A 26,746-nucleotide genomic window follows, 5' to 3' on the forward strand; every position below is an offset into this window, starting at 1 on the left:
TTGCCCAAGATTAGATAATCTTCAAAAAATATACTTTCAGTTGTGTTAGAAATTCTTTTAAACTTTTCAATAAAAATAATATTGTCTCTTTAAATAGTATTTGTGCCTTTTTCTCCGTAGTATTGCTTATCTCTATGTCTCTAAATAAAATTTTCATATCTCCAACAAAATCTTCATATCTCTAAATAAAGTCTCCTTGCAAAAATCTCCATGTCTTTAAATGAAATCTTCATGTCTTATTGTAATGATTTCCCCAAACATTTATCATGGTAATATCTTCATTGATTCTCCATTGTCATTTGCACAATCCTTAGAACTTTCATTTTCATGGTCATAAAATGTTTTCCACTTTATGAAAAAATGTTGTCCTTCTTAGGTATACTCTTTATCTGGCTCAAATGTTAAAACTACTTACGGGGATTAGAAACTGTATAAAAATTCTATTTTTCCTTAGCAATCTTTTAATGAAAAAAACAAAAGAAAAGAAGAGGTCATGAAAAACATGCAAACAGGCAACTTGCCAAACAAAATCAAGTTATAGGTGGAAGTGCAAACAAAGCATTCTAAAGTCATGATAAGAGAAAAACATACAAATGGAAGGAGATACTATAATTCAAGATCGTGAGTCATGGTAATAGAGTAAGTGCTTTCTTTCCTTTATCAATCAAGTATTTCAAATATAAAATGTTTAAAAAACCAGGGGAGAAATGATAATACCATAAAAAAGAAGAAGAATAAGAAAATCAAACAACAAGTTATCCGGTTAGGATTATTGTCTAGTTAGATCAAACAGTATAAGGGAGTTGTCCTATCATACTTGACAACAAGGTCTGCACCACTAGATAAGACAATAATCATAACATCCACTCTCTTTATTCTCATCCTCTTTGTTGTACATTATTTTTCCCCTATGATTTACTAACTTAAGTATCAGAGAGTCTTCTATCCTGATAGAGGGATTATTTTTAGGAGTTCGGGGACCAAACCATTCTAACTAAATAAAATTCTTCTAAATCCCATCCTAGTAGTCATGGAAAAGTCCAAATTCAATTTAAAGTTTTTTCCAACTTCATCAAGTTCAAATTTGGTAGTCCATAATGTTTATGGTCAACCAAATATATTGAAAGGCTTTTGCACCTTTGTGCTCATTTGAGGAGCTTACTTACTTCCTCACTGATTTAGTTGTTGTATTTGGAGCTGGCATTTTTAAAAAAAGACTTGACAAATATAATTTTATAACCTAATATCTGGACTTTTAGAGCTCATTTTATAGGCTTTCTACTTCTAATGTGGTGGAGGGATTATTCAATAAAAAAAATATAGGAAGACTTCATGAAAAATGAAAAAAAAAACTTTTTCAACAAAAAAAAGAGATCTACTTCAATTGTAATGAAATTGAATATATTCTAAGGAAAAAAAGATAAGTCTTTATAGATGGTTGCTTGGATTTAAAACTATTTTAATTTTTTTATCAACTAATTTATTTTTATTTTTTATCAAAATTAAAAAAATAGTAAAAATATTCCCTAAACCAACCTAAACGAAAAAAATTAAAAAATATATAAAAAAATTCATTGATGAAACCATGTACCAATGACTTACTGATATGAATTGATAAATGGCGATGTCAAATTTAAATATAAAGATTTAATTTTTTTTAAAATCATATATTTAAACACATAACTTAATTCTTAGAGTAGAGTAACTCTAGATGTCAAAAAACCTAATTTTTTTTTATTAGATGTCTTTTATATTGACATCATATACAATATTTTTATATTATGTTATTATTATTTATTTTTTTATAACTTAAGAAAGGTTGTAAAAAATAATTTTTTTGTTAATATCAATCTACATATAAATGATTTGTTTAAAACCCAATAAAAAAATAGAATTAATTCCAGTTATAGAATCACAATAAAACCAAACAGAAACGAAAAAAGAAAAAAAGTTAAATACCCGTAATTAGTATTGGTGGAATAATTTTTTTCTAACGGATGTTCTAAATGACATTTTCTTTAATAATAATAAAAAAAAATTGTACAAATAGACAGATCGGTCAAGCCAAAAAAGAAAGGGGAGGAGACAAAAAGAGGACGGGAGCAAAGCCTTGTTATTTACGGGTGCCCTTGTGCAAGGCAGGAGCACCCACATGTTTTTTCTTCCGAAAATGCCCCCCTAACCTGCCTAAAACAAAGATACGAAGGGTGCTGGTGTGGTCAGTTAACAAGAATTCTACCCAAGATTGGTCCACGGAATATTTGCAGAAAAAGTGCTTTATCACTCCTTCGTGGCAATCAATCCTGCCCCTCCCAAGCAACCTTTATCCTCTTTTTTTTTTTTAAAAAAAAAAATATTAATAGCGTCAATCTTTTTACTAAAATTGATGTATAAACAAACATTTTACAAGGAATAGGTGTTTTTACTTTCACAAATATTTGAAGGTATTTATTTTGCGAATTTGATGAGTAATAATTAAAAAATAAATAATATTTTCAAATATTGTTTGCCTCTAGCAATAATACCTAAAAAATAAATATTTTGATTTTGATTTTGATTTAACCCAGAAAAATCAATGATATTTTTTTAAAATATATTTTTATTTTTAGCCCACTTAAGATTTAAAAACTAAATATGTAATCTATTTGTTTATTTATTTATTTTATTTTAAAGAAAGAAGGAAAATACATGACTTTATCTCAAATTCCAACAAAGGGCATTAAGGTTAAAGGAAAGTTCCAAAAGCCCCAGCAAAACCCAGACCCCATCATTTTCCTTCCACCTCATTTTTTTAAAACCCCTGACCGCCTCTCTCTCTCTCTCTCTGTAAAGCAAAAGCAATTCACTCACTCCTCCAGCCATAAGTTTCAAATATTCTTCTCCTGCCCTCTCTCTTTATCTCTCTCTGCTTTGCTCCTTCTTGGTAAGATTATCTACCTACCTCCTAAATGGCTAGGCGTGTATACCATGTTTGGAAGGGACGCAATGTAAGCTTCTTAATTCAATTATGATCTGGATTTGTTTTATATAGTTTGTTTATGTAAGATTTAGACTGATGGGTTTTGTTGGAGTGAAGTTTCTGTGCTTTTCCAATGAATAAATGAACTGGTTGTTGTTTGTATTGCGTTGTATTGTATTGAGAAGCATTTTATAGAATTATTTTCATTTTTGGTTTTTTTTTAATATGTTTGGTTCTTGTTTTTAGCTAGTATTGTTTTTGATAGCTGAATAACTAGCCTTGACCTCAAAATCCTACGGTGCAAGTGGACACATCCTGAACCTTAAATCTCCGGGCATATATTTTGTCCACTCCACGCAAGGAAGTAGGCCTCTGACCCTTTATGGCTATAAGAGAGCGCTGCGAAGTGTTGAGCCCGAGACCTGACTGATATGTTATATGGACATTGTTAGTGGTTGGATGTTGTTACCTTTAAGTAGTATTAGCGAACTCTTCACTATAGGCTTTGGTAGTGGCTAGTGATAAGCAATCTTGAGATGGGAAAGAAATGGGATGCTAGTGGTTCTACAATGGGGGGAATTATTTATTTGATTGGTTTAAGTATATAAATTGATACCTTCCTTCTCAACGTTTTCCTGAATTTTCTTCTTTTATTGGGTTCATAATGCAGATTTTCTTCTGCAAAGGGAGGCTTATATTTGGTACAGATGCCAAATCATTGATTATTACCTTATTGCTCATCCTGGTTCCCGTTGTTATATTCTGTACAAATGTCGCAAGGAACCTCCTCCGTGAATTTCCAACATCTAATACTGGCTATGTCATTCTAGTCGTAACAATTCTGTTCACAATATACGTGAGTCCTGCTGATCCTTGTTCTGTTCTAATAACTTCAACTGTTGTGACAACCTTTGGTATTTATTTATCATAGTGAAGACACATTTATATGGGAAATATGGTGAAAATTTGTTTATTATAAAGTCAGAATGTTTCTATTAGCTTGCCTAATTCTGTCTCACTATCCCAAAATTCCTTAAAAATCGTTCATTTTTTTCTAATCTAGTATGCTTTTCTTGTGCCGGTGATGTTTTTATATGTTTTATCTCTTTGGCCGTCATCCTGGTCAATGTTTTGCTTGCCTTCAGTTTAAGTCTGGCTACTGTTCAGATTGACCATAGGTAGTCATGAACCCATGATAGGTATTGGTGCTCCTGTTTCTCACTTCAGCCCGTGACCCAGGCATTGTTCCTCGAAATTCACATCCACCAGAGGAAGAGATTTGCTACGACCCTTCAACCTCGGTAGATGTTGGCGGGAGACACACACCTACTCCACGGTTACCGCGCACAAAAGAAGTTACTGTCAATGGTTTTTCTGTGAAAGTGAAGTATTGCGATACATGCATGATATATCGACCACCCCGTTGCTCACATTGCTCTGTATGTGATAACTGCGTGGAGCGATTTGATCACCATTGTCCCTGGGTGGGCCAATGCATTGGACTGGTATGTAGTATAGATTGCTCTATTTTTTTTAATTTTTTTTTTAATTGAGTCCATGGTACAAATTAAGAACCCATCTAAAACATTTAAAAAGATGCATTTCGGAAAATCTTCTGTTCCGTGATCTCTTTGAAATTATCTACTAGGTGATTAAGTCTTCCCGTGACTTTATTTAACCTGGATCTGCGAAGATATTCCTGTTGTTCTGGGGAAGTTATTGGTCAAACCAAACTTGTCATTCTAGTATCAAGGATTTTCATTGCAATTTTTGTTTAACAAGGATAAGGGCCCATTTTAAGAATTAGTCGTTGAGGGAAGTCATCATTCTGAGCTATAGTTTCAGGAATTTTATATAATTGATGGAAAGGATTTGGCCAATGTGGTCATCCATCCAAAGTTCGCTGCTAGTTTAGTGTATTGGCGAACAGTGAGGAAAATGAAAAGAACTTGAACCTAGAAAAATTCATTTGAATACATGGAGGAATTCGAATTCTTCAAAAGATTGCTTGCAATCAAGGACAGTGTGTTTTCAACTTTTGTATGCGTTAGTGAAAGAATGGATTCTGTCTTCATTAAACCAAGTATGTTTATCTCTTCGCAGCGCAACTACCGGTACTTCTTTCTGTTTGTTTCTTCATCAGCTCTTCTCTGCATCTTCATATTTTCAATGTCAGCTTTGAACGTAAAGTTTCTTATGGATGATTATGGTTCTCCCTGGAAGGCAATGAAGGAGTCACCTGCATCTGTGATATTAATAGTTTATTCCTTCATTTTCCTCTGGTTTGTCGGTGGCCTCACCTGCTTCCATCTGTATCTTATAGGCAGAAACCAGGTCAGTTTGTTTCTCTTTTTTTTCAGGAAACCATTCTTTTCTTGTGCTTGAGTACTTTTAATTTTTATCAGAGTCATTTTTGTGTGCTCGTAAGTCGTGAACTGCCGAAAGGTCTTCCCTCGGCGAATGTTAAAGCAATTCTTTTTTGGAAATAATGGTTATCGGTGGTCTTTTTTTCTCATGCTTTCAAATGGCCCATTTTCTAACTCTTTCAACATTTTCCTCAGACTACATATGAAAACTTTCGCTATGGAGCAGCCAACAGGCACAATGTCTATGACCAGGGTTGCTTAAGGAATTTTCTTGAAGTATTCTGCACCAAGATAAATCCTTCAAGAAACAATTTCCAGGCTTATGTACAAGAAGAGATGCCCATGCGTATAACCCGAGAAGTAAAAATAGATGATTCAGAAGGAGACAGTCGGACAAAAGTACAAGACAATCTAGAAATCGATAATGACCTTTTAAAGATATCCCAGCGTCGTGATGCTGTAGAGGCTGTTAACAGCAGAAGCTGAGTTCCCTTTGCATTAGGAATCTCAAGTTGAGCCTTTAATGAAACTCACTTATTCAAATGTGGTAGAAAAAAATGGTGTAACTTGGGGATTTGGGATTCTTGCCATAGAGTAGTTTTTGATAGCAAAAGTCACACAATTTAGAGGGAAGAACTGCAAGGGTGATGTCTATATCAGTTGTCACTGTTATTCTCTGGTTTTTTTTTTCCCCTCCATGCCATTGGATGCTGTGTTGATTTCTTTGATAATAGTCGCACAAATACCCCGGAAAGTTATTAGAGAACCCATTTAGTATAGGTGCGGATTTCCACATGGGAGGCTTTGGATGATTTCCATCATTTCTCAGATTGCTGAACAATATGGTTCTCAATTATAGTTTATGAAACTTTATATGATTTCATGCAAGTTTTTTATTCTCAGAATTGGCAAGAAGAACAAGAGTCGTCGTGATTTTGTAACGAAAATTTTACATACAAACAGGGGAGAGAATGTCTGTCTAACCATCCTGAACTAGAAGAAAGAGAAACAAGAAGAATTATACATTTACCAAGGATTTTGTTCTTACAATCTCGGGATTTGCAAAAATTATGAATAGCAATCTCATCAAATCCCAATTCCCAACAAATAACTTGTCTTAAACCATTCTTTTATCTTTTCTTAATATAGTAATTATGAAGGGTTTCTTTTTTAATGGCGCTCTTACACATGCTGAGATAAAGTTGATCCGAATATTGAATATTGAACTAATGACTTTATTGATATATACTTTGTTGTTGGTTAATTTTTAAAAAAATATATAAAAAAAAAATTAAGATTGCAGAAATTTTTAAGTAGCACCATTAAATCCCACAACCTGGAGGTCTATAATATTGTGGTTTTGATTTAAAAAGAAATCAAGATGGTAAAAAATTCTATAAAAAACAAATTAAAACTAATTATACAAAAATCAAAACCAAACTTATTATAAAAAATAATTTAAAATAAACAAATTCTTAAAAAATGTTTTAGTATGACATTTTTTTAACAAAAAAAAATGAAATGTGAATATATTTAATCAACTCGAGCTTCGTGGTCTAACTTGTCAAACTTTCAATTTAGATCATAAAATTCATTGGGTTTAATAATCTATTTAAAAAAATTATTTTTTTACCTACATATAAAATTAAAAAAATAAGTGAAATAAATTAAATGAAATCAGAAGAAAACAAATTAAAGGATAACAAATTGCAAGATGACTTTCTTTTTATGGAAAAAATAGACATGGTGAATGGCTTAATGGCTTAAGTCAAACCAAGTTAATTTCTTATACTTACGATTCGAATCATAAGACTGTAAGATTTATATAAAAAAGCAGTTCTGAATAAATTAATCTCTAAAAAAAAACACATCTTGAAGACAAATTCAAAATAAACTAAATTCTTGAAATTCATTTTTTTTCAATATGACATATTTAAAAAAAATTATTGAGACAACAACATATTAGATTAACCCAAAAGTTGTGACTTAACTTGTCAAACCTGTAACTTGGGTTATAGATTCAACTAGGTTTAATAAAAAAAAATTCTTAAATTTATTTTTTATCTAAATATAAGATAATAATTAAAAAAACAAAATTGAGAGCCTACGCATGCAAGCCTAATTACCTAACACACTTACGCCTTAAAAAAAGAGAGAGAGAGAGCTTAAGTGTGTGCGCCTTCGAGCTCTGGCCTGTCTAGGCTTGATTTTATTTTATTTTATTTTATTTTATCTTTTTAAGGGGTGGATGAGTTATCTTTCATACTTTTATTTTTGAAAAAATCAAGCCTACAGGTCTGGCTCAAAGGCGCACACATTTAAGCTCTAAATTTTTTAAATTTATTTTTTATCTAAATATAAGATAATAATTAAAAACAATTGAGAGCCTATGCATGTAAGCCTAATTACTGCCTTAAAAAAAAAGAGAGAGCTTAAGTGTGTGCGCCTTCGAGCCCTGACCTGTCTAGACTTGATTTTATTTTATTTTATTATTTTTTTTAAGAGGTGGATGACTTGTTTTTCATTCTTTTTTTAAAAAAATAATAATAATAACCAAATGATAGGTCATTTGGCTGCCTAGATTCTGGTCATCATAGTGATGACTGGAAAATCAGGATAGAGTATTTTTTTGCTTTAAAAACTTATTTTCAACTTATTTTAATCTAAAACCACCTTTTAAACACCATTCGAATATATAGAAATAAATTTATTAACCTCAGAAACTTAAAAACAGTCAAAAAATACTAAATCAAACTAGATAAAAATTTTCTTCCTTGACTTTGATATGTTTTTTTTAAACAATATTGAGGTTCTAAACAATCACTATAAAAAATTTCTTATCGAATAGAACTCATTGACACTAGTGAAACAATTTTTTTTGGTAACCCGGGGTGTCCGGGCCAGCTTACACGCATCACAACTAATCCACGGGTCCACTGAACATTCTGCAAGCCCAGTGAGCATGTAAGGCACCGCAGGGGTGACAGGTGTGCATAGTGAAGCTTAAACCCTGGTGTAGAGGAAGGGAACAAGTCCCTTTCATTGCTGGGCCACAACCTCAAGTGCATTAGTTGAACAATTTTGATAGTTAGAATTGGTGTCAACGATGATTTTTTCTTTTTACATTAGAATCTGGCAGCTTCCTCTCTCATTACTGACAAACCAGAGACTAAAAATAAAAGAAATTAAGTTTTGTCTAAAAATTGAATTATTAATAACTAAAGAAGTGGATTATTATTTATTAACTTAAAAGGAAGGTGGACCATACTAAACGTTATGTATGAAATTCAATATTACCATCTATTTTTGTTATAATGATCATTATTTTTTAATTTTATCTTTTTAAAAAATATAATAAGTAACTAGGTGTTAATTAGAGCTTAAAATGATGCAATCCAGTTAAAAAAAATTGAGAATCAAAATGTGAATTGAAAAAAATGAATCATTTCAATCCAGAATAAAATGTGAGAAAAAAATTAAAACTAAAATCATCACACCTCAATTTATTTTGTAATTATGTCATTAGAATCCTTTTCATTGAAAAGATATGATGTTGCCTGATGAGTACAACAAAATAATGGTAATCCACCTACCCCAAGCAAACATTTTAGCCTTGCTTAAAGGAAAAATTCAAAATTCAAAAGATATATATATATTAACGTAATTATTTGAACAACTTATGTATATCTTGACTAATGCTACAAATTTTAAAGTTAATGATTATATAAAATTTTAATAACCTTAAAATTTATGAGATTCAAACTAATAATTTTATACAAAATATTTGATTCCTTGGCTAATTGTCAGATTTGTTTGCCTTATAAATAGCCATCAACACCATTTATCAACCTCAATTTAAATCCAAATCACTAAGCTATGATCGACAATACCCTTAAAATGGATATGGAGTACTTTTTATCCGCTTTTGGTTAATGTATTGCGATATAAAATATAAAAATAGTTAATAAAAAATCAAAAACAAGATAAAATTATATTAGGTAATATCGTAGAAAACAAAGTAATTATTTTTGTATTTTATTTTATTGATGACGAGTGAAATAGAATAAAAAATATATATATATTTTACTCTAAATTTTTATTATTATCAAACTTGATATATTTAAAGGAATAATCAGATATTATTTTTTTTACTTTAATTTATATTAAGTATTAAAATTAATAATTATATAATATTCATTTTTATCAAATTAATAATAGTACAACGGGAATTTTCTCTCTTCTTTCTTCATTGAAGTCGGCAGTAAATTGTTCACAACCGATCAACCTCCATTTTCAGCAACCCAAACCTCCACTACTACAACGAAGCGATCGACTTAAATGTGAAAAAAATTTATGGCCTCAAATAAAGCATTAAACCCCTAGTTACGGATGAATCTTTTTGAAAGTTTCAAACAATTATTATTCCAATCAAGAACTATCATAACTGATGGAAAAGTAGTTATCTTGCCCTTCAAAGGAAATGCAAATGATGGCAATTAATGGGGTCAGGTTTCTCTCATCTCCAACATAAAAAACAAGAGCTTTAGAACCAGAAGATTATCCTGAATCCAATGAATACATTTTGCAGTAAACCTATAATCAATCATCACCCTTACAGTACTCTAGGGTGGATCAGTATGATGTACAATAATTTCTTTCAAATTTGATGCAATTGTTGAGAACAAACCCAATAAAAGCTCGTAAAATCTACCAATGATGAATGATAATGAAAGTACCTATAAGATGTATATTGGCCTAGCATAAACTATTAAATGAAAACAACCTGGGTTCGTCGTTAAAACCATCAAGAGGATTAGAATATATTATTAGTAACTCACTTTATCATGAGTGGATTATAAAAGACATGCCATAATTGATGAAAGGCGAGACGAGGAAGAAAGCGATATATATAAAGTCCAGTGAGAGAATTTACAGTCTTTGAGCTGCCAGCCCACACTAGATGTCTCTATATCAATCGAACGCATCTATACAAACCCAGCAATTTACAGAAGAATCTAAACCACTTTTCATGGCATTATCATTGCCCTCTTCAGCGAAGGAGATGGTACCGTCGGTGTTTGGCATGATGGGTGGTTTACTGCGAGTCGCGTAATAGAGGAAAATTCAACTTTTAGAGAGAGAAAGTGAATTCAGAAGGAGAAATCCAATTCCTTGTAAGCTACAAAAAGATAACCATAGAACTGAATGATGGAAAAAATCCAATCCATCAACGATGGCCGTGGTAGAAAGGAGGAAAAAACTTTACCTAAACATACATGGTGAAGGCGCTGGAAGCAAAGAAAAGTCTAAGCAAAAAATCTATGTTTTATAATTTTTACAAAAAGAAAAATTATTTTTAGAATGTTCAAACGCACCAAGATGTTCTTCAATTTTATTAAATGTTTTCTCTTATTAACTTGAAAGATATATATATATCCCAAGACACTTATTACAATTTATTATCATAGTGTAATTACTATATTTGCCCCTTGGTCATTTAATCTTTTAAATTAGTTTTGGGGGTAGATTTGTCTTTTTATCTTGACATAATTGTCTTTTAAGGATTGTGCAATGTTATTTTGATAATTTTGTTCTTTAATGCACAATAAAATTATTAATTTAACCATTGAATAAAATAATCCAATACCTTTTGCATGAGGGTATTTTTGTATTTTTATATTTGGTAGAATAGTAGAATTACTATGTTACCCTTACCATTCAATTTTTTTAACTTTGGTTTCAAGGGCTTAGTTGTAATTCATCATGTTTTGCTTGTTATTATTGTTTAATGCTAGGGCTTTTTCGGTTTTGTACAAATAAAAAAACAAAAAAGCTATTGATGCTTGTCTTGCACATGTCAGCCGCTCCATCACCTTCTGGTAATGCGTATGGTTGGCTCTAGTGGTTGTAACCGTGATTGTACCGTATCATTTGATTTCTCTTGGCATCTTCTTCCTCTCTAGGTGGCGCGTGTATGGTGGTTTGATATGGTTTGATCCAAAATTGTTTTTTCTTTTCTTTCTTTCTTTTCCTTTTCTTTTTTCTCGGGTTGCATGTTGGCCATGCAAAAAATCATAACAACTCATCAATTTATTTTTTCTTTTGATTCAGTCTCTCTTCTCTATTTGCAATTGTTTTATTTACATTAATTATCTATAATTGGATTTTATTTACATTTTCATCCCTGGTTATTTGATTTTTTAAATTTATTTTTTATTTAGCCTTCATTCTTTTAATTGCTATTTATTTTGTTTTGAATTATTTTCTTGATTGATTTGTTTTTTTTTTTCAATTCCACTCCTAGACATTTATTTTCATTTAATTTTTAAGTCAAATTTGGTCCTAATTTTTTAAATTATTTTCTTAATGAATTTATTTTTTTACAATTTCATCCCTAAATATTTAATTTCATTTAGTTTTTATGTCGAATTTAGTCATAATTACTTTAATTGTTTTTTTTTTTGCATTGCTTTTTTAATTTATTTTTTTTCTCAATTTCATCCCTCAATATTTGTTTGATTAAGAATATTGCTTTTTTATTTTTTTTAGGTTTGTCTTTAATGGGATCACCTCGGTCTCATGACCCGAGTTATAGATCTGAAAAATTAGCCCGAGTTGACTTTTATATTTTTTTAAAGCATTTTTTTAAATATTTTTTGCGGGTATTGTTTTTGCTTTCCTATTTACAGGGTCATCCAAATTTTATGTGTTGGGTCAAGTGTTTGATTTGTTGACCCAAGGTGGTTGCCCAGCTTGCTTGAGGCTTTTTTTGTTATCTTATTTTTTTCTTTTACAAGTTTTTAAATTTTAAATTTTTAAATTGGCTTATAATAAACTTCTTGATAGGACCCAGATTCAGAGTTTTATAAGTTGTGAGCTTTTTAAGATTTAACCATGTTTAGGATGTTTGTTCGGGTTTGTTTGGTTTTTACATATGTTTTCAAGTGAAGACTTAGCTGTTAAAGATTTATTTTAGAGCTTACTGTTAAATCTTTATATCTCAATCAATAAGCAAATTAAAATGAACTCACACACTTCACATTGCATGCATAAATAAGATTGATATATATTTAATCGGTTCAAGTTTCACTAGGTTTGAAACTGGCAAAACTGGTTTTTAAACTGAACTGGTCAACCGCTTGGGTATACCAAGTGAACCGGTCGATCATTGTTCATCCGTGATGAACACTTGAGAATTTTACAGGAATTGGTCGACCGTTTTAGTTGTCAGAGGCATTCCAACGGCTATAAACAACTAGTTTCTTTTAGAAACATATATATAGTTTTCTTTTATGCAAAATAAAAGAGAGATTCTGAACGTTCATACATGGTATAAAAGCTAGTAAAAAAAAACACAACTAGAAATCATTAATCCTAACATACTCTAAGTAGTGTTAAATTAAATTTTTATATTCTAACACAAGAATATAAAATCTCATTCTCATTATATTTATATACATTCAATCATCCTAAGTACTATTGAGTGAGTTATAAATATTATGGTTTTTAGTTGTATAATCTACTCTTTTAGAAAATAAATTTTGTTGTCTACAAATCATAATTGTAAACACATGAGAGTTTGGATAAACTCTTGGTATTGGTGAGGTATTGTCATCAGGAGCGGAGCAAGAAAAAAATTAAAGGGGGCCAAATTATAAAAATTACTCTAAAAGGGGTTAAAATTTCAAGGGAGGGGCTGTAAAAAATTTTCCTTGTAGGGGCCCAATCCCCTTGCCTCCGCCACTGATTGTCATCAAAGAAAAAATCTTGAAGACGGGGCATCTTTAAATGGTGTAATTGCTTGGTGTAGATTCATCAATGGCATTGTATCTTTCAATTGGATTAATAAAAGAGTACAATATTTAAGTACGGTTGGTACTTAAAATGTGGATGTAGGCTTGCCAAACCGCATTAAAAACTGAGTTTGCGATCTCTCTTCTTTTATCTCTTTACTTTAAGCACTTTAATAATATTATTGGTTAGTGCTTAGTTGATTATTTCTATTATTTGATATAATTAGTGGAACACCTAATTCACCATTCTCTTAAATGTTATTTTTATCTTAATCTTAGAATAACATGGTTCTATTGGGTTAGCCCTTAATAATTTTTTTTATTTCACCCTACCATTTTTTAATAAATAAATAATCTATCATATTAGAAATGATTTTTAATTCCACCCCCTATGATTATTTAATCTTTCAACCTTGGTCCTAATTCTTTTAATTACAATTTTTTTTTGTTTGGGATATATAATTTTTTTTTAAATTTCATCCTTATTGGGTTTTTTCTGTCAAATTTTAGCCCCCTTCGTTGTTTTTGCTATTTGTTTTTTTTTTTGCAAGTTTTTTTATTAATAGTTTTTTAATGATTTCATTCTTCAAAATTAAATTGGATGACATTCAAGTTTATTGGTTGAATTGGGGTTTATGATTTATCAAGTTGCAAGTTTTTTATATTGGATTAAGTTTAGGAGGTTTGCCTAAGTTTACTTGCCCCCCCTTTATTAAGCTAATATTTTCTATTTTTTTTTAAGTTTGACTCGTTTTTTACCCCTAATTTTTCTTCAATTAGGTTAACATTGAGTTATTTGATAATCTAAATAGACTTGGGCGTGGTTCTTTTTTTCGATGTTTTTCTTTATCAATTTTTTTTTGTATTAATTAAATTGTCACTTTAACCAATGACTTGACACTTAAATTTTTCTTAACATATCATTTTTTTTACATAAAAAAATTGTTCAACCTGCAACAATGTACAAGCAACATATCTAGTCATGTCTATCATTGCACTGTGTAAATGGTGATTTCTTATTATGATTTATAAATCTGATTGTTCATGTTTATAATTAAAGAACTGTTTATATATGGTATTGGATCATTAGGTTTAGAACTCATGCTTTTTCATTCAGAAATTAATATGTATCTCGATTTTATGAACACTTGATTTTAATTGAAGGGTTTTATTTTAATCTTTTGATACCTATTGTAAAAATTTGTATAAATGATTCTTGATAAATATCATTATTTATGTTTTTTCATTATTGATGATAGATCAAGTTTTTACATAAGAGACATTGCAATATTTTGTGTTTTCTAATCTAGGTGTATTCTAACTTTAAAAGTGTTTGGAAACGCGGGTCAATCCACGTTTCTAAAAAATTTAATTTTTTAATATTTTGAATTGTTTTGATATGCTTATTTTAAAAATAATTTTTAAAAAATAAAAAAAATATCATTTTAATATATTTTAGAATGAAAAATATTTTGAAAAACAATTACAATTATATTTTCAAATAAACTTTTTATCTTGAAAATAATATAAAAAAAAGTTAGAGAAATCAGGGTTGATCAACCCCACTTGCTTTATCATATAAGGTCCATTGCACAAAGCTTTGTCTAAAAAAAAATGTCAATAAAAGGCATACGGGTAGTCGAACCCAGCTTATCTATATAACACAATTAATCCATAAATTATATGATTTAATTTTGATTCAATTTTGAAAATCATAATTTATTTATTTTTTATCAGGGTAGATAATAAACTAACTTTATCAAAATATCCAAGCTACCTTTTGAAAATGTCTATTTGGTTTGTTTCTAGTGTGGTAGTGGTTATTTTTTAAATAATTTTTTATATCAAAATACATGTCAATGATTTTTTTTATTTTTTTAAAATTACTTTTAATATTAGCATATCAAAACGATCCAAAACGTATAAATCATATTAAATTTTAGGAAAAAAAAGTTTTGAATTTTTGAATTTTACCTGCTGGAAATCTTGACTTGAAGTAAGTGTATTTTAGGAAAATAAAATATTAAATTATAAATGGTAACTAACACAGGACTAAATTATAAAAGGACAAGAAAATAACGAGTCGACTGGTTTCTCAAACAAAAGGGACTAGATTATAATGTTTCTAAGAGCTAGGGACTAAACAAAAAGTTTACTCAAATCAATTCTTGCTTGTAAAAGGGGTTTTAGTGCATAAAAAGCACACAAGGCATTTTTTCAGTCTTCACTTTCTCTCAACAAAAACACCACCTCCTCCTCCTCTTCTTCTAGGGTTCGTAAAATACTGAACTGAACAGAACTTTCTCTGGTTTAAGATGGTAAGACTCTCTCTCAGTTCTAAAATTAGATTGTTTGAATCATTTTTCTCCTATCAATTTCGCTTCATTTTGTGATTTTGTTTTAATTTATGAAAAAAAAACAAATCAATCAGGAGGGAAAAGCGAATTTGGAAGCGGCGATTGAGCAACTGCAGAACGTCGAAAAGCAGATGAGGCTCGCCGGAGACGTCGCCGGCACTAAGAAAGCCGTCACCGAAATTCTCCAACTCTGCTTCGAAGCTAAAGATTGGAAAGCTCTAAATGACCAAATTATCCTTCTCTCTAAAAAACGTGGTCAACTCAAACAGGTGATGTTCATTTTAATTAGTTTGCAAATAAATTCAATTAAATTAGGTAAGTTTTGTGCTATGATTTTTTTGGGTGGATTTTGATTTTTTTTTCTTTCCTGGCGTAGGCTGTAACTGCAATGGTCCAGCAAGCAATGCAATACATTGACGAGACGCTGGATCTTGATACTCGTATCGAACTTATTAAAACACTCAACAGTGTATCTGCTGGCAAGGTCTGACTGATTTTCATGATCCTTTTTATATATTTTTGTTTTTTATTTGATTATTTAATGTGGGGGTAAATATGACTGTTTCTATGAATTATGCTGGTGTTATTTCAGTAAGCTTGTTTATTTATATGACGTGTAGATATATGTTGAAATTGAGAGAGCAAGGTTGATTAGGAAACTAGCTAAGATTAAGGAAGAGCAAGGGCTTATAGCTGAAGCTGCGGATCTGATGCAAGAAGTTGCAGTAAGTTTGTAGTGTTTGCTTCCTTACTTCATAGAGCGTGTAAGAAGATTGATGTATTTTTATGTTTTTGGGTTGCAGGTGGAAACTTTTGGTGCTATGGCAAAAACTGAGAAAATTGCTTTCATTCTTGAGCAAGTATGTGCATCTTGTATTTTTGTTTGTGTTTTCTCGTTATTTGTTGCTTGTACTTTAAGTTTAGGTAATGTCTTTGAGATTAAGCAAAGAAATTGGATGCTTAAAATGTCTTTGATATGCAATTAATGAAGCATGATATGATTGTGTCTAAGGTTCCTTAACCGGGGATCCTGCTTTTGTGGAACATGGATGACCATTGACCTTTTTATCTTTGATCTGTTAAGTTTGAGGCTTTTGTTGTTGGTTGTTTTAATTCTGATGGGGCATCAATTTTGTTGGGACAGGTCCGTCTATGCCTTGACCGCCAAGATTATGTTCGTGCACAAATTCTCTCAAGGAAGATTAGTCCAAGGGTTTTTGATGCTGATACTTCGAAGGAGAAGAAGAAACCAAAGGAAGGTGATAATGTTGTTGAAGAGGCTCCTGCTGATATACCATCATTGTTGGAGTTAAAGCGGATCTACTATGAACTGATGATACGGTATGTAAATTTTGTATATAGTTTGCCTTATTCTTGCTTCAACTTTTTTTTTTGAATAGTTCCACTGAGTTTCTTTAGTATTTGTCGAATGCTTAACTAGGTTTTATGTGATGCCCAATCGTTTCATGAGCTCCTTGGTTACACTACATTTGTATCTTTATACAGTGCATCTTTGAAAATTTGTGAGCTTATGTGGCTGTGTTTCTGCGTGCCGCCTTTTGGATTAAGCAAAATATACTTCTAATGCTAAGAAATTACAGAAATGTTGCTCGGTATCTTTATAATCTCTATTTATGTGCTTGCATGCACCATGAAATGCTGGAAACAGCTGTTTTTAACCTGTTCTGAAATCTGTGTTTGATCTGTATAAGGCCTTTAATTTGGTCTTAATTTGCATGCACCATGTGATGCTCAATCGTTTCATGAGCTCCTGTAACTGTTGTTAACATCATTGAAAGTAAATATTTGGAGGTGCTTTTATAGACAATGTGCTTAAGACCCTGATGGTAAGGTAATCCATGTGATAGCATGTTTTCCATGTGAACGCACAATGGCTTCATGTTTGGAGCAGAGGAAAAAGCCCTTTTGCTCCCTCTTTTGAGGTTTTTGTTTTTGGTTCTTAATCTGGAGCAGTAATGCTGATAGATATGTTTGCCCAACTTAATATTCATGCAAAGCTATGCGCAATGCTATATATCCTGGGAGTAGCTTTCTTTGCCACCATTTATTGCTTTCCAAGGTTTTAAGTCTGGTAGTGAGAACTATATAATAGCATTTCCATCCTTACATTTTGCAGCTCATAGGTACCAAACTGGCTGGACAATGCATTTATGGTTTTTATGATGTTAGCGTTCCACATTGTCATTAGTTGTGTTTGCTTTTTTAACAAACAGATACAATTCTGAAATGCTAGCAAAGTAATATGCATGATTTAAACAATTCTTAATTGTCAAATATGATCACTAAAAAAAGGTTTGAACATGCATGCTACCAACTTATGCTGGAAAGCTTCCTTCTTCGCAACGTATTTGAGTTTAAAATAACCCGTTGAAAGGCAAATCAAAGTTCCAGACATCAGAAGTCATCGAACTGGAACTTCAAATAACATTGCAATACTATTTTATATTTGTGATTTCAGATGCAAACTGATAGGACTGTGCAACTGTGGATTTCTATAGTCTGAGACATTTCTGTTGAGATTTCATGTTTGTATTTTCTACTGAAAGAATGGTCTCTTCTTTTCCTCTTTTGAACAACAACCTAGGATTTTTTTTTTCAAATACAGTAACAAAACCCTGCAAAAATGGTTTTTCTTTGTGGTATCTTTCCAAAAACTTTCATGACCTGATCGCCTTTGCTTATTTTTTCTAAAAGGCCAGGGGTAATTTGATAATATTTTTTCATTGAAAAGTTCTTTTTGTTGATTTTTTATTTTATTTAAAAGTTAGTAAAATATCCCAAGCATCCAACTTGTCTCTGCCAATTATTATGCAAATTCCCATGTCTTATTTCTTGGTTGCTAAATGCTTTGTAGCCTTCTAGTATTTGTGAACTAGTATATCTGCTGTAGATTTGAATAAGAGCACCATGTAATGACTGGCTTTGTGCTCTCCACTTATGTTATAGGTACTACTCCCATGACAATGATTATCTTGAAATTTGCCGTTGCTACAAGGCAATATATGAGATTCCCCCTGTAAAGGAAAATCCTGCCCAATGGATTCCAGTAAGAGCTTATCTTCAATTTTTTATCTGTTGAGGTTTCTATGTACTCTATTGGACAGCCCTGATATTTATAACATGTAGGTCTTGAGGAAAATCTGTTGGTACTTGGTACTTGCACCACATGATCCAATGCAGTCAAGCCTTCTGAATTCCACCTTGGAGGATAAGAATCTTTCTGAGATTTCAAATTTTAAGTACGTGTTGCTTTAACTTGTTCCTGCATTTTGTTGGTCATTTAATTTAATAATCTTTTTATTTAATGCTTCTCTTCTTTGGATGCTGTTCCATAGGTTGCTGTTGAAACAGTTGGTGACGATGGAAGTCATCCAATGGACATCTCTTTGGAATGCATTTATGGACGAGTTTGAAAATGAGAAGAACTTACTTGGAGGATCTTTGGGTGACAAAGCAGCAGAGGATTTAAAGCAAAGAATAATTGAACATGTAATCTACTTTCAATTTTCATATTTGGGGACAATTATGGAGATTTCTTCTTCAATCTACTGTTGAGTGTGGTTGTTAATCCTTTTGCAACATGTTTTCTTTTCAGAATATCCTTGTTGTTTCAAAGTATTACTCCAGGATTACTGTGAAGAGACTAGCAGAGTTATTGTGTCTCAGCGTCCAGGTTCCACCCCCCCGTCTTTCTGTATATGTGTTTGTTTAGTTGTGTTGCACACATGCTTTTGTTTGCCCACACTAATCTTGTTTTTGGCAATTGTTTCCATGGTGTAATTATGCCTGATTTGTCCTTTGTCATGTGAACTCGCACAAATCTCCATGAATGTGTTTCATTTCAAAGATTTGGATTTAATCAGGCATGGTTAAATTAATAAAGGCTTCATGGTTGCCTGGTGCTTCTGTTTAACTATTTATTTGGATATTCCATAATAGTGGATAAAATGTAAGAGATTCGCCTCAGAAATTATTCAGTCAACATAATAATTAAAGTTATATTGTCCATCCTAATTGAAACTTCTGGTGTTCGTATCTGAATTTGAATTTAGACATTGCGTTCAATTATTGAACAGAGTCAGAGGTAATTTTAGAGCCTCTTTGACCTAATGTTTAGGAGCTGGAATCTTACAAATCCCATTAGTTGTAACTTAATTTAATCACATGGTGGCGGCTAATGTATTTGTGTTTAATCCATGTCTGAAGCCCAATTAAGTTTCTGATGAGCAGGCCTGTTAATAGTATAAATGATCTTTAATTCACTTAATAACATGAGTGCGAATTTGACAAATGGCACCAGGTTTTTTGCATTCAAGAATGATTGCTCTAATCCTCTTGGAGGCATTCTCCTTTAATCTTGTTTCAAGCATATTCGGAGCAAGCTTACAAACAATCATGAGCTCTGCTTTGCAATTGACACTCCCAAGCAACCCTCCAGCCTATTCATACTTATACACATCTATGCCTTGTATAACAATCTCTTTCCCTTTCTGTTAGTGCTTGTGGTCCTTGGTATCAGTAATGACTTGTTGCCAATTAATGTTTTTCATAATTTATTTTGTTGTTAGTAAGACAATTCGGCTTAGGGTCAGGTTGGCTTAGAGAGGAATAAGATCTTTCCACTCACATTGCACGGAATTTAGGTTGATGGTGACTTGCATAATTTGGCAAACAGCCATCCTTTTGCTTTGGTGACTGGGGTTTGAAAAAACAGAGGAACAGGGCTTTGTATTCTCTTGAACCATGTAAAGGATCTTACAGGTTTCCCTAAAAGCTGGTCAGCTTTTATAGACCAACAATGATTGCTATTTTTTAGTTCTTGTGCTGAAATCTTAAAAAAATAGAAGTTAAATTATTACTTTGAGCGAACCAGTTAGTTTATCAAACATGTTAATAATATGAGAAGTGTGTGCGTTGATCAAGGACTTTGCATTTAATCCACCATTTTTTGTTTTGTTTTTTTAATATAGGAAGCTGAGAAGCATCTTTCTGATATGGTTGTGTCCAAAGCTCTGGTGGCAAAGATTGACAGGCCAATGGGAATAGTGTCTTTCCAAGTAGCAAAGGATAGCAATGACATTCTCAACTCATGGGCAATGAACTTGGAGAAGCTGCTTGATCTTGTTGAGAAGAGTTGCCACCAAATACACAAAGAAACTATGGTCCACAAAGCTGCTTTAAAAGTTTGAAAGGGCTGATGCCACTGAATGCATGAAGGTCTCTCTCTCTCCCTCTCCCTCTCCCTCACCCTCTCCACGCCCGAGCTCATACAAAGGGGAAAAAATCATTTTTAGGTGACAGTACTTCTGTTTTAATTGTGTTTGCAGATGGAAGTGATCTAAGAACTCATTTAAATCTCTGCTGAGTGGGTTTGGTTGGACATTCATCATATCCTGAAGATATTTCTTTTGTTGGTTAGGCTGTGATGCTGCTTTAGAATTGAGAGTAAAGATTGCTGTATACTTCTGGCACATGCTGTACCACTGACTAATGGCAGGGGACCCAAATGGGCTTTGTTTATAGCAGTGGAAGGAAATCTCAATTTCAGCTTTGTTTAAGATTCTTCATTTGTTTAATATGGTTTATCTGTCATTTATCATCATTACAGCGGCATTTTATCATGGTTTCTTTCTTAATGTCAATTTATTTGTCAGCAAACACGCCTTCTGTTCTTGATTGTTCACATTTCCGGGACATTGTACGAGACAGCTGGATGCCGTTCCCATTCTGGAGATTTAAATCAGCAAAATCTGTTTTTATTTATTTATTTATTATTATTGTTGTTGTTGATGTCCGGATTTACGGGTGTCATTTGCCCATTTGGCATTGATCTATCAATTCTACGTCACTGCTTCATATTGATCTGTGAAAGTTGAATTTTCATTATCTTGAAAGAGAATGGGGGTCCCTTGTGGAACACATTGTGATTGCCTGTTTAAGTTTCTTTACAGGTTGTGATTACATATGGTCGCATCTTGGTCGTAAAGTTCCAAGCAAGCCTGGGAGGAAGAGGCCTCGTCGGAGATACAAATCTTGTTTCCTATTTCCCACCCTAGGCACATTCTTGCGCACTAAAGTTTCCTGTCAATTCACCATTGTTGGAATAGCGAAGATGCTTCTGCAAAACGGCAAGCTATTTTTACTGATTTTCCTCGCATTATTTTTTTTAATTATTTTTTGTGTTTGTTTAGTATTAAAAAAATTAATTAATAAAAACTATTTTTCAGAAAAATACACTCAGGAAAGTATATTTTTTATTTTAAATGAAAAATATTTTCTAAAAATTGTAAAAAATTCAAAAATATTGTCATTTATTAATTATATTGGTCCTTAATCTTTGAATTGTAATATATTTTGTTTTGAATTTTTATCTTTTTATTTTCATCCCATAAAATTTGATTTAATTTGATTTTTATATTAGCATTGGTATTTATTTTTTTTATTTTTTTTTGTTTTTTTTATTCATTTTTTAATTGATTTTTTTATTCATTATATTTGGTTCTTATTTTTTATTATTTATTTTATTTGAAATAATTTTTTTTAATTTCATCACTTTTTTAGTTTTGGTTTCAATTTTTTTTCAATTGTCATTTTTCTATTTAAAATAATTTAGAAAATTATTTTTTTTAATTTTATCTTCCTATGTTTTTATGTCAACTTTGATCTTTAATTTTTAATAAACTTTAAAAAATAATTAAAATATTAAAAAATTATTTTTTAACTTATAAATCAAACACAAATAATAAAAAGTATTAAAATTTATTTTTTATGATATTAATAGCCATCCAAAAATTAATTTACTTTCTAAAAATTTCCTTTTCACGAGAATTTTTTTCTAGAAAGAAACTATTTTCCGGCTAAGTTCTCAAGACAAATTCACGGTAATAAAAAAAAATACACTACTATCCTGACCAGGCCGGCAACTGACAATCGTTTCCGCTACTCTGACTACTAGTGGCAGGCCTCAACTCACCTGGTTTCTGAGCCGGAAAAAGCATTCGATCGGAAGGTTTTGTGGAGGATGATGAAGAATTAGAAGAAACAAACGAAGATGACAAAAACAATAATTGGTCGTGTAGACTCGCGGGTTGCTTTTGATAACCACCAACACCCAAGATCAATTGAGGTTGGCTAACTTGCTCTCTTGAAATCTCACGGTTTTGCATATGGTGAAGAGCTTGGGAGTGAAGCATGAGCTCAGAGGATGTAGAAAGGGACAGAAGGCCGGAACTTGGAGAATCAGAGACAGTCAACTGGTTTGCTGTTGGACTAGGGGGAGGAGATGGTCGAAGCTTGACGTTTTCTGGGAAGTTGAGCTTGGCTTTGCTGCCTCGAAATCTCAGAGCAGCTTCATCGTAGGCTCTTGCTGCAGCCTCAGGTGTATCAAAAGTGCCTAACCAAACTCTAGCTGCCTTGATTGGATCTCTTATTTCAGCAGCCCACTTGCCCCATGGCCTTTGCCTCACTCCCCTATATTTTCTCTCTGGCTCGTCTCTGCGGGTTTCATTGTGTTCATATACTGGAGTAAATGTCATCTGTGTAGAAGCAGGTGTTACGGTGCTTGTAGTGACGACGGAAATTCCTGTGGCTGTAGAGACATGGGAGGGGAGAAACAGAGTGTTACATCATTAACGGGGCATTTTAGTGCACAAGACGAGCACAAATTAAGCTAGAAAAATTAAAACTAGCTAGCTGGGGACTAACCCTAGCCAACCGTAAAACTAACTAGCTTACCTCTCCCGGCAGAGGAGTCGTCCCCGTGTAAGAAGTCATCACCAAATGCTCTACAGAGCCTTTCATTCTCTTCACTGCAACCACCCTCTTCTTCCCTTTCTCTCTTCGCCGACAAACCACCATGAATACAATCTCCTTGATTAGTTGAAAATGCTGTTGAGGAATCCGAATCATCTGCAGGTACATTTCCAGCCACTACACGTGTCAAAGCAGTCACCATAATTGACATCTCTCTTTCCCTACTCGAGTCGGGAAGCATCATTGGTAGAGTTTGGTTTTGCAGCCGCTCTCCGGCACTACCACCTTCTTCTTCTTTTTTATCAATTTTCTCCTCTTTGTTCGCCACTTTTTAGCTCCCGCATGGAACCTTGAAAAGCTTTAGCCACCTCCTTACCTAATTAATCCCCGCAAGAAAGAAGAAGAAACATGCAAATTCAGTAATATTCTTATAAGTTTCAATCAACTCTCTAGAAACCAGAACCTTTTAAGAATAATGCCTCAACGACACGGTTTTGGAGGCACCGAAAAGAAGTTGCATGTCAGAATATCTACCTCCATCTTTGACATGACATATTGACATTTTGTTATTCAAGTCGGTATCGAGATCTAGCTTCACCGTAAAGCAATCTGGTGTAATTAAGAAGTATTATTTATTGTCAAAAATCCATTTTAGCTTTCTTTTATTGATTTCAGCGAGTAGGATGGCAAGTTAACCCAATATGTATATATAATTCAAATATATATGTTGTTTTATTTTATCTTAAATAACTAATAATATTCAGACAATGAATATTCAAATAAAGATACAAAACCATATATTTAATAGATAATAAATATAATAAAAAAAATCAATTTGTGAAAACTACTTCCTGTTCCTAGCGGCGACAGGTGGCTAAAACATAGCATATAAGTTTAAAGGACAGCCAATCGGTGGTGTGAACCTTGAAAATAAAAAAAAAAAGCACGTTTCTTATTGTTTAGTGTGAAGCATCAGACCGACCGCTTCAACTTGTACTCTGTCTTGTATTCTGTGCTGAGATGTAGACACTAATAGCCGACTAAAGTTTGTCGGTTCACTACGCGGACTAATATCCTTTTTTTTATTACTTTTATCATTATTTACATTATTATTACTTATATTTGCATAATTTAATATCTAAAATACCCTTTTAGTTTTTTATTTTTCTTAGCACAATGTAATTACTAAGACATATTTAAAAGCAATAAATCTATAACTTAGGTTGAAGGGTATTTTAGTCCTTTTGTTATGGTTTTTCATTAATATTATATGAGGTCAGGGTCATTTAAGTTTTTTGATAAATTAAATAAAAAAGAATAGAAAAAAGTTGTTGGCATATGCAACACACGTACTAGAATATGAAAGGTATCCATGCTTTTTGGATAGTGCGTGTATCACCTTTGAAGACCAAAAAAAGCAACCGCCATCTATTCTAACAGAGCATGTGGAAGTGCATCAAAGGGGGTGCGTATAAGGCGTCCTGAGGTGATTAGATAGCGGTTTGATTTTTTCTCCCTACTCCTTTCCTCTCTCTTCCCCTCGGAAAACATGTCAGCCCAACCAAAATTAAAGGTTGTCCTCTATTTTCTGCTTATTTTAATTGTGAACCTTATTCTTTTGATTGCTCTCTATTTGTTTTGAATTATTTTTTTGATATTTTTTTTAATTTTATCCTTTAGCATTTTGTTGTATTTGGTATTTATATCAAATTTGATCCTCATTCTTTTGATTTTTATTTTTAAAAGATTTGTTTCTTAATTTCATCATTTATTATTTAATTTGATTTAATTTTTATATCTTATTTGGCCATTACTCTTTTAATTATTTTTTCTTCATTCCTTTTTTGAAATTGTTTTTCTTTTTTCAATTTTATTCTTCAATATTTAATTTGTTTAGAATTGGAGCAGTGATCCTGGTCTTATGACTCGGGTCATAGATGTGTTGCATATGGACGCGCGGTGTCTGAGGGTTGTGAGAGTCACTACCTAGTTGTTTGGTTCAGAGTCACTAGGAACCCGAGTATACTGGTTTTATAAGAGATTCAAAAGTAAGGGACTGGTTGTGGATATGAAAGGTATTAACACCACTAGTGCACCATATTTTTGTGGTTTGATTATGTTATTGCCAGATGTTAAACATAGCTTCGATGGATTTCATTGGATCACCATTTGATTATGTTTCTTTGCCTCCCCCAGCTGATCTGAATATTGTTTGCATTCTCTCCTAAGATCCACTGTATTGCCCTTGACTGCTCAACTGTTTAAGGAATGTTGAGAAGTGTTGATGTCATTTTTGTCAAGGATTTTACAAACTCGGTCCATGGTCTTTTATTCGAGAATTTTCTCTTGTTCTAATATCAACTCGTACCTTTTAAATATCATGTCTATTCAAGCCTAATTGTTGAAATGAAGTTAAAGAGATGTTAGTGTTAAAAGTATTTTTTGAAAATCAAGCTTCTTTGGTCAAAGACCCAACACACGCAATTCAACACATGCAATCACTTGATTGTCTTGTATTTTGAAAACAGAAATTGACCTATTGTAAGATTAAAATAGTTTTCCTATGGTTCTTTATGTCAATTTTAATCTCTGATTTAGGTTTGTTATTTAATGGTACATGATGAGTTGACCTTCTATGGATTTCAACAACAGGAGATTTGAGCAAAGAATTGAGATTCCATTGAAATTTTGTCTAATTTTCAGCACTTCCTTTATTAGCATGCATAATAACTAGTAGCTTAGTTCATGAAGTCACGACCCTTATGGAAAAGCTCTTGAGAGTGCTATTTATCAGTTCAAATCACTTACTTGATTAAAAAGAGCTTTTAAAAGTATGTAATATAGGCTATGATTCATAGCTATAAAAGAAATGGAAATTCATAGGCTCAAAAGTGTTTGAGGGTTTTAAAGACCTAGGATAATCATCAACTATTCATTAATAAATCTTGTTTTTTAAAATTAAACAAGAAACTTCATCATAATGATATATAACCATGCCTCACTTTTAACAAGATTTTTTATCAGTCAAAAAGTTTCAATGTTATCAATAAAGGTCAAACATTAACATATAACTATGTCACTCCTTTCATTATCAATCTCAAATTTAAAGAGAGTACTAAAACTCATTGCTCATCATTTATTTCCTGATACTTCTTTATTTCAAATTCCAATTCAAAGAAAAGATCAAGGTTTTCTGCCAATCATTAGCCTCATTATTTTTTTATTTCTATTTCACTATCTTTGTAAAAGAATGACATATAACCATGCTACTCATTCTGTGTTCGCCTAAAAGATCAATATTCTCTTGATAGAGGCCATAATGCAAATCAAATTTTTCCTTTGATGGGTAACAAATGAAAAGACATGTTCATGGTTCAATATCCTCTTTTTTTCTCGAACTCTCTCCCTCAACATTGACTTTTAGAATTTGTTGTGCCCTTCCTAAAAAAAAATCTTATTTGCCCTTCCAAACTTGATAGGATTTATCTTACCTTTAAC

The 26,746-nt window shown here is 32.0% G+C and overlaps 3 protein-coding genes across 4 annotated transcripts; 2 read left to right on the top strand and 1 right to left on the bottom strand.

Annotated features, from left to right (window-relative positions):
* The first annotated feature begins 2,784 nt into the window (after positions 1–2,784).
* On the top strand, positions 2,785–6,083 carry LOC133672676 (protein S-acyltransferase 8-like). Of its 2 annotated transcripts, XM_062093161.1 has the most exons (5): positions 2,786–2,987; positions 3,630–3,815; positions 4,159–4,464; positions 5,063–5,293; positions 5,521–6,083. In XM_062093161.1, exons 1-5 carry the CDS (start codon positions 2,949–2,951, stop codon positions 5,809–5,811), a joined length of 1,053 nt encoding a protein of 350 aa, XP_061949145.1. In that variant the 5' UTR covers positions 2,786–2,948; the 3' UTR covers positions 5,812–6,083. The 2 variants fall into 2 exon arrangements, with proteins under 2 accessions (XP_061949146.1, XP_061949145.1); XM_062093162.1 differs by lacking the exon at positions 3,630–3,815 and having other exon boundaries at positions 2,785–2,987.
* Positions 6,084–15,298: 9,215 nt separating this feature from the next.
* On the top strand, positions 15,299–21,352 carry LOC133673120 (26S proteasome non-ATPase regulatory subunit 12 homolog A). Its single transcript, XM_062093774.1, has 12 exons — positions 15,299–15,436; positions 15,550–15,744; positions 15,852–15,959; positions 16,096–16,200; positions 16,279–16,335; positions 16,620–16,816; positions 18,443–18,542; positions 18,623–18,735; positions 18,832–18,985; positions 19,092–19,169; positions 20,467–20,713; positions 20,824–21,352. Exons 1-11 carry the CDS (start codon positions 15,434–15,436, stop codon positions 20,683–20,685), a joined length of 1,329 nt encoding a protein of 442 aa, XP_061949758.1. The 5' UTR covers positions 15,299–15,433; the 3' UTR covers positions 20,686–20,713; positions 20,824–21,352.
* An 884-nt stretch (positions 21,353–22,236) lies between these two features.
* On the bottom strand, positions 22,237–23,775 carry LOC133673121 (ethylene-responsive transcription factor ABR1-like). Its single transcript, XM_062093775.1, has 3 exons — positions 23,712–23,775; positions 23,231–23,624; positions 22,237–23,084 (listed from the first exon to the last, which is right to left on the bottom strand). Exons 2-3 carry the CDS (start codon positions 23,490–23,492, stop codon positions 22,399–22,401), a joined length of 948 nt encoding a protein of 315 aa, XP_061949759.1. The 5' UTR covers positions 23,493–23,624; positions 23,712–23,775; the 3' UTR covers positions 22,237–22,398.
* Between the last annotated feature and the right edge of the window lie 2,971 nt (positions 23,776–26,746).

This window comes from Populus nigra, chromosome 14 (genome assembly GCF_951802175.1).
Source record: "Populus nigra chromosome 14, ddPopNigr1.1, whole genome shotgun sequence".
Classification (NCBI taxonomy): Eukaryota; Viridiplantae; Streptophyta; class Magnoliopsida; order Malpighiales; family Salicaceae; genus Populus; species Populus nigra.

Coding starts and splice junctions, on each gene's coding strand:
- LOC133672676 (XM_062093161.1), top strand. CDS start 2,949: ATGGCTAGGCGTGTATACCATGTTTGGAAGGGACGCAAT. Junction 2,988..3,629: donor ATGTTTGGAAGGGACGCAAT/GTAAGCTTCTTA, acceptor TTCATAATGCAG/ATTTTCTTCTGCAAAGGGAG. Junction 5,294..5,520: donor ATCTTATAGGCAGAAACCAG/GTCAGTTTGTTT, acceptor CATTTTCCTCAG/ACTACATATGAAAACTTTCG.
- LOC133673120 (XM_062093774.1), top strand. Junction 16,817..18,442: donor TACTATGAACTGATGATACG/GTATGTAAATTT, acceptor CTTATGTTATAG/GTACTACTCCCATGACAATG. Junction 18,543..18,622: donor ATCCTGCCCAATGGATTCCA/GTAAGAGCTTAT, acceptor TATAACATGTAG/GTCTTGAGGAAAATCTGTTG.
- LOC133673121 (XM_062093775.1), bottom strand. CDS start 23,492: ATGATGCTTCCCGACTCGAGTAGGGAAAGAGAGATGTCAATTATGGTG. Junction 23,085..23,230: donor CGACTCCTCTGCCGGGAGAG/GTAAGCTAGTTA, acceptor ATGTCTCTACAG/CCACAGGAATTTCCGTCGTC.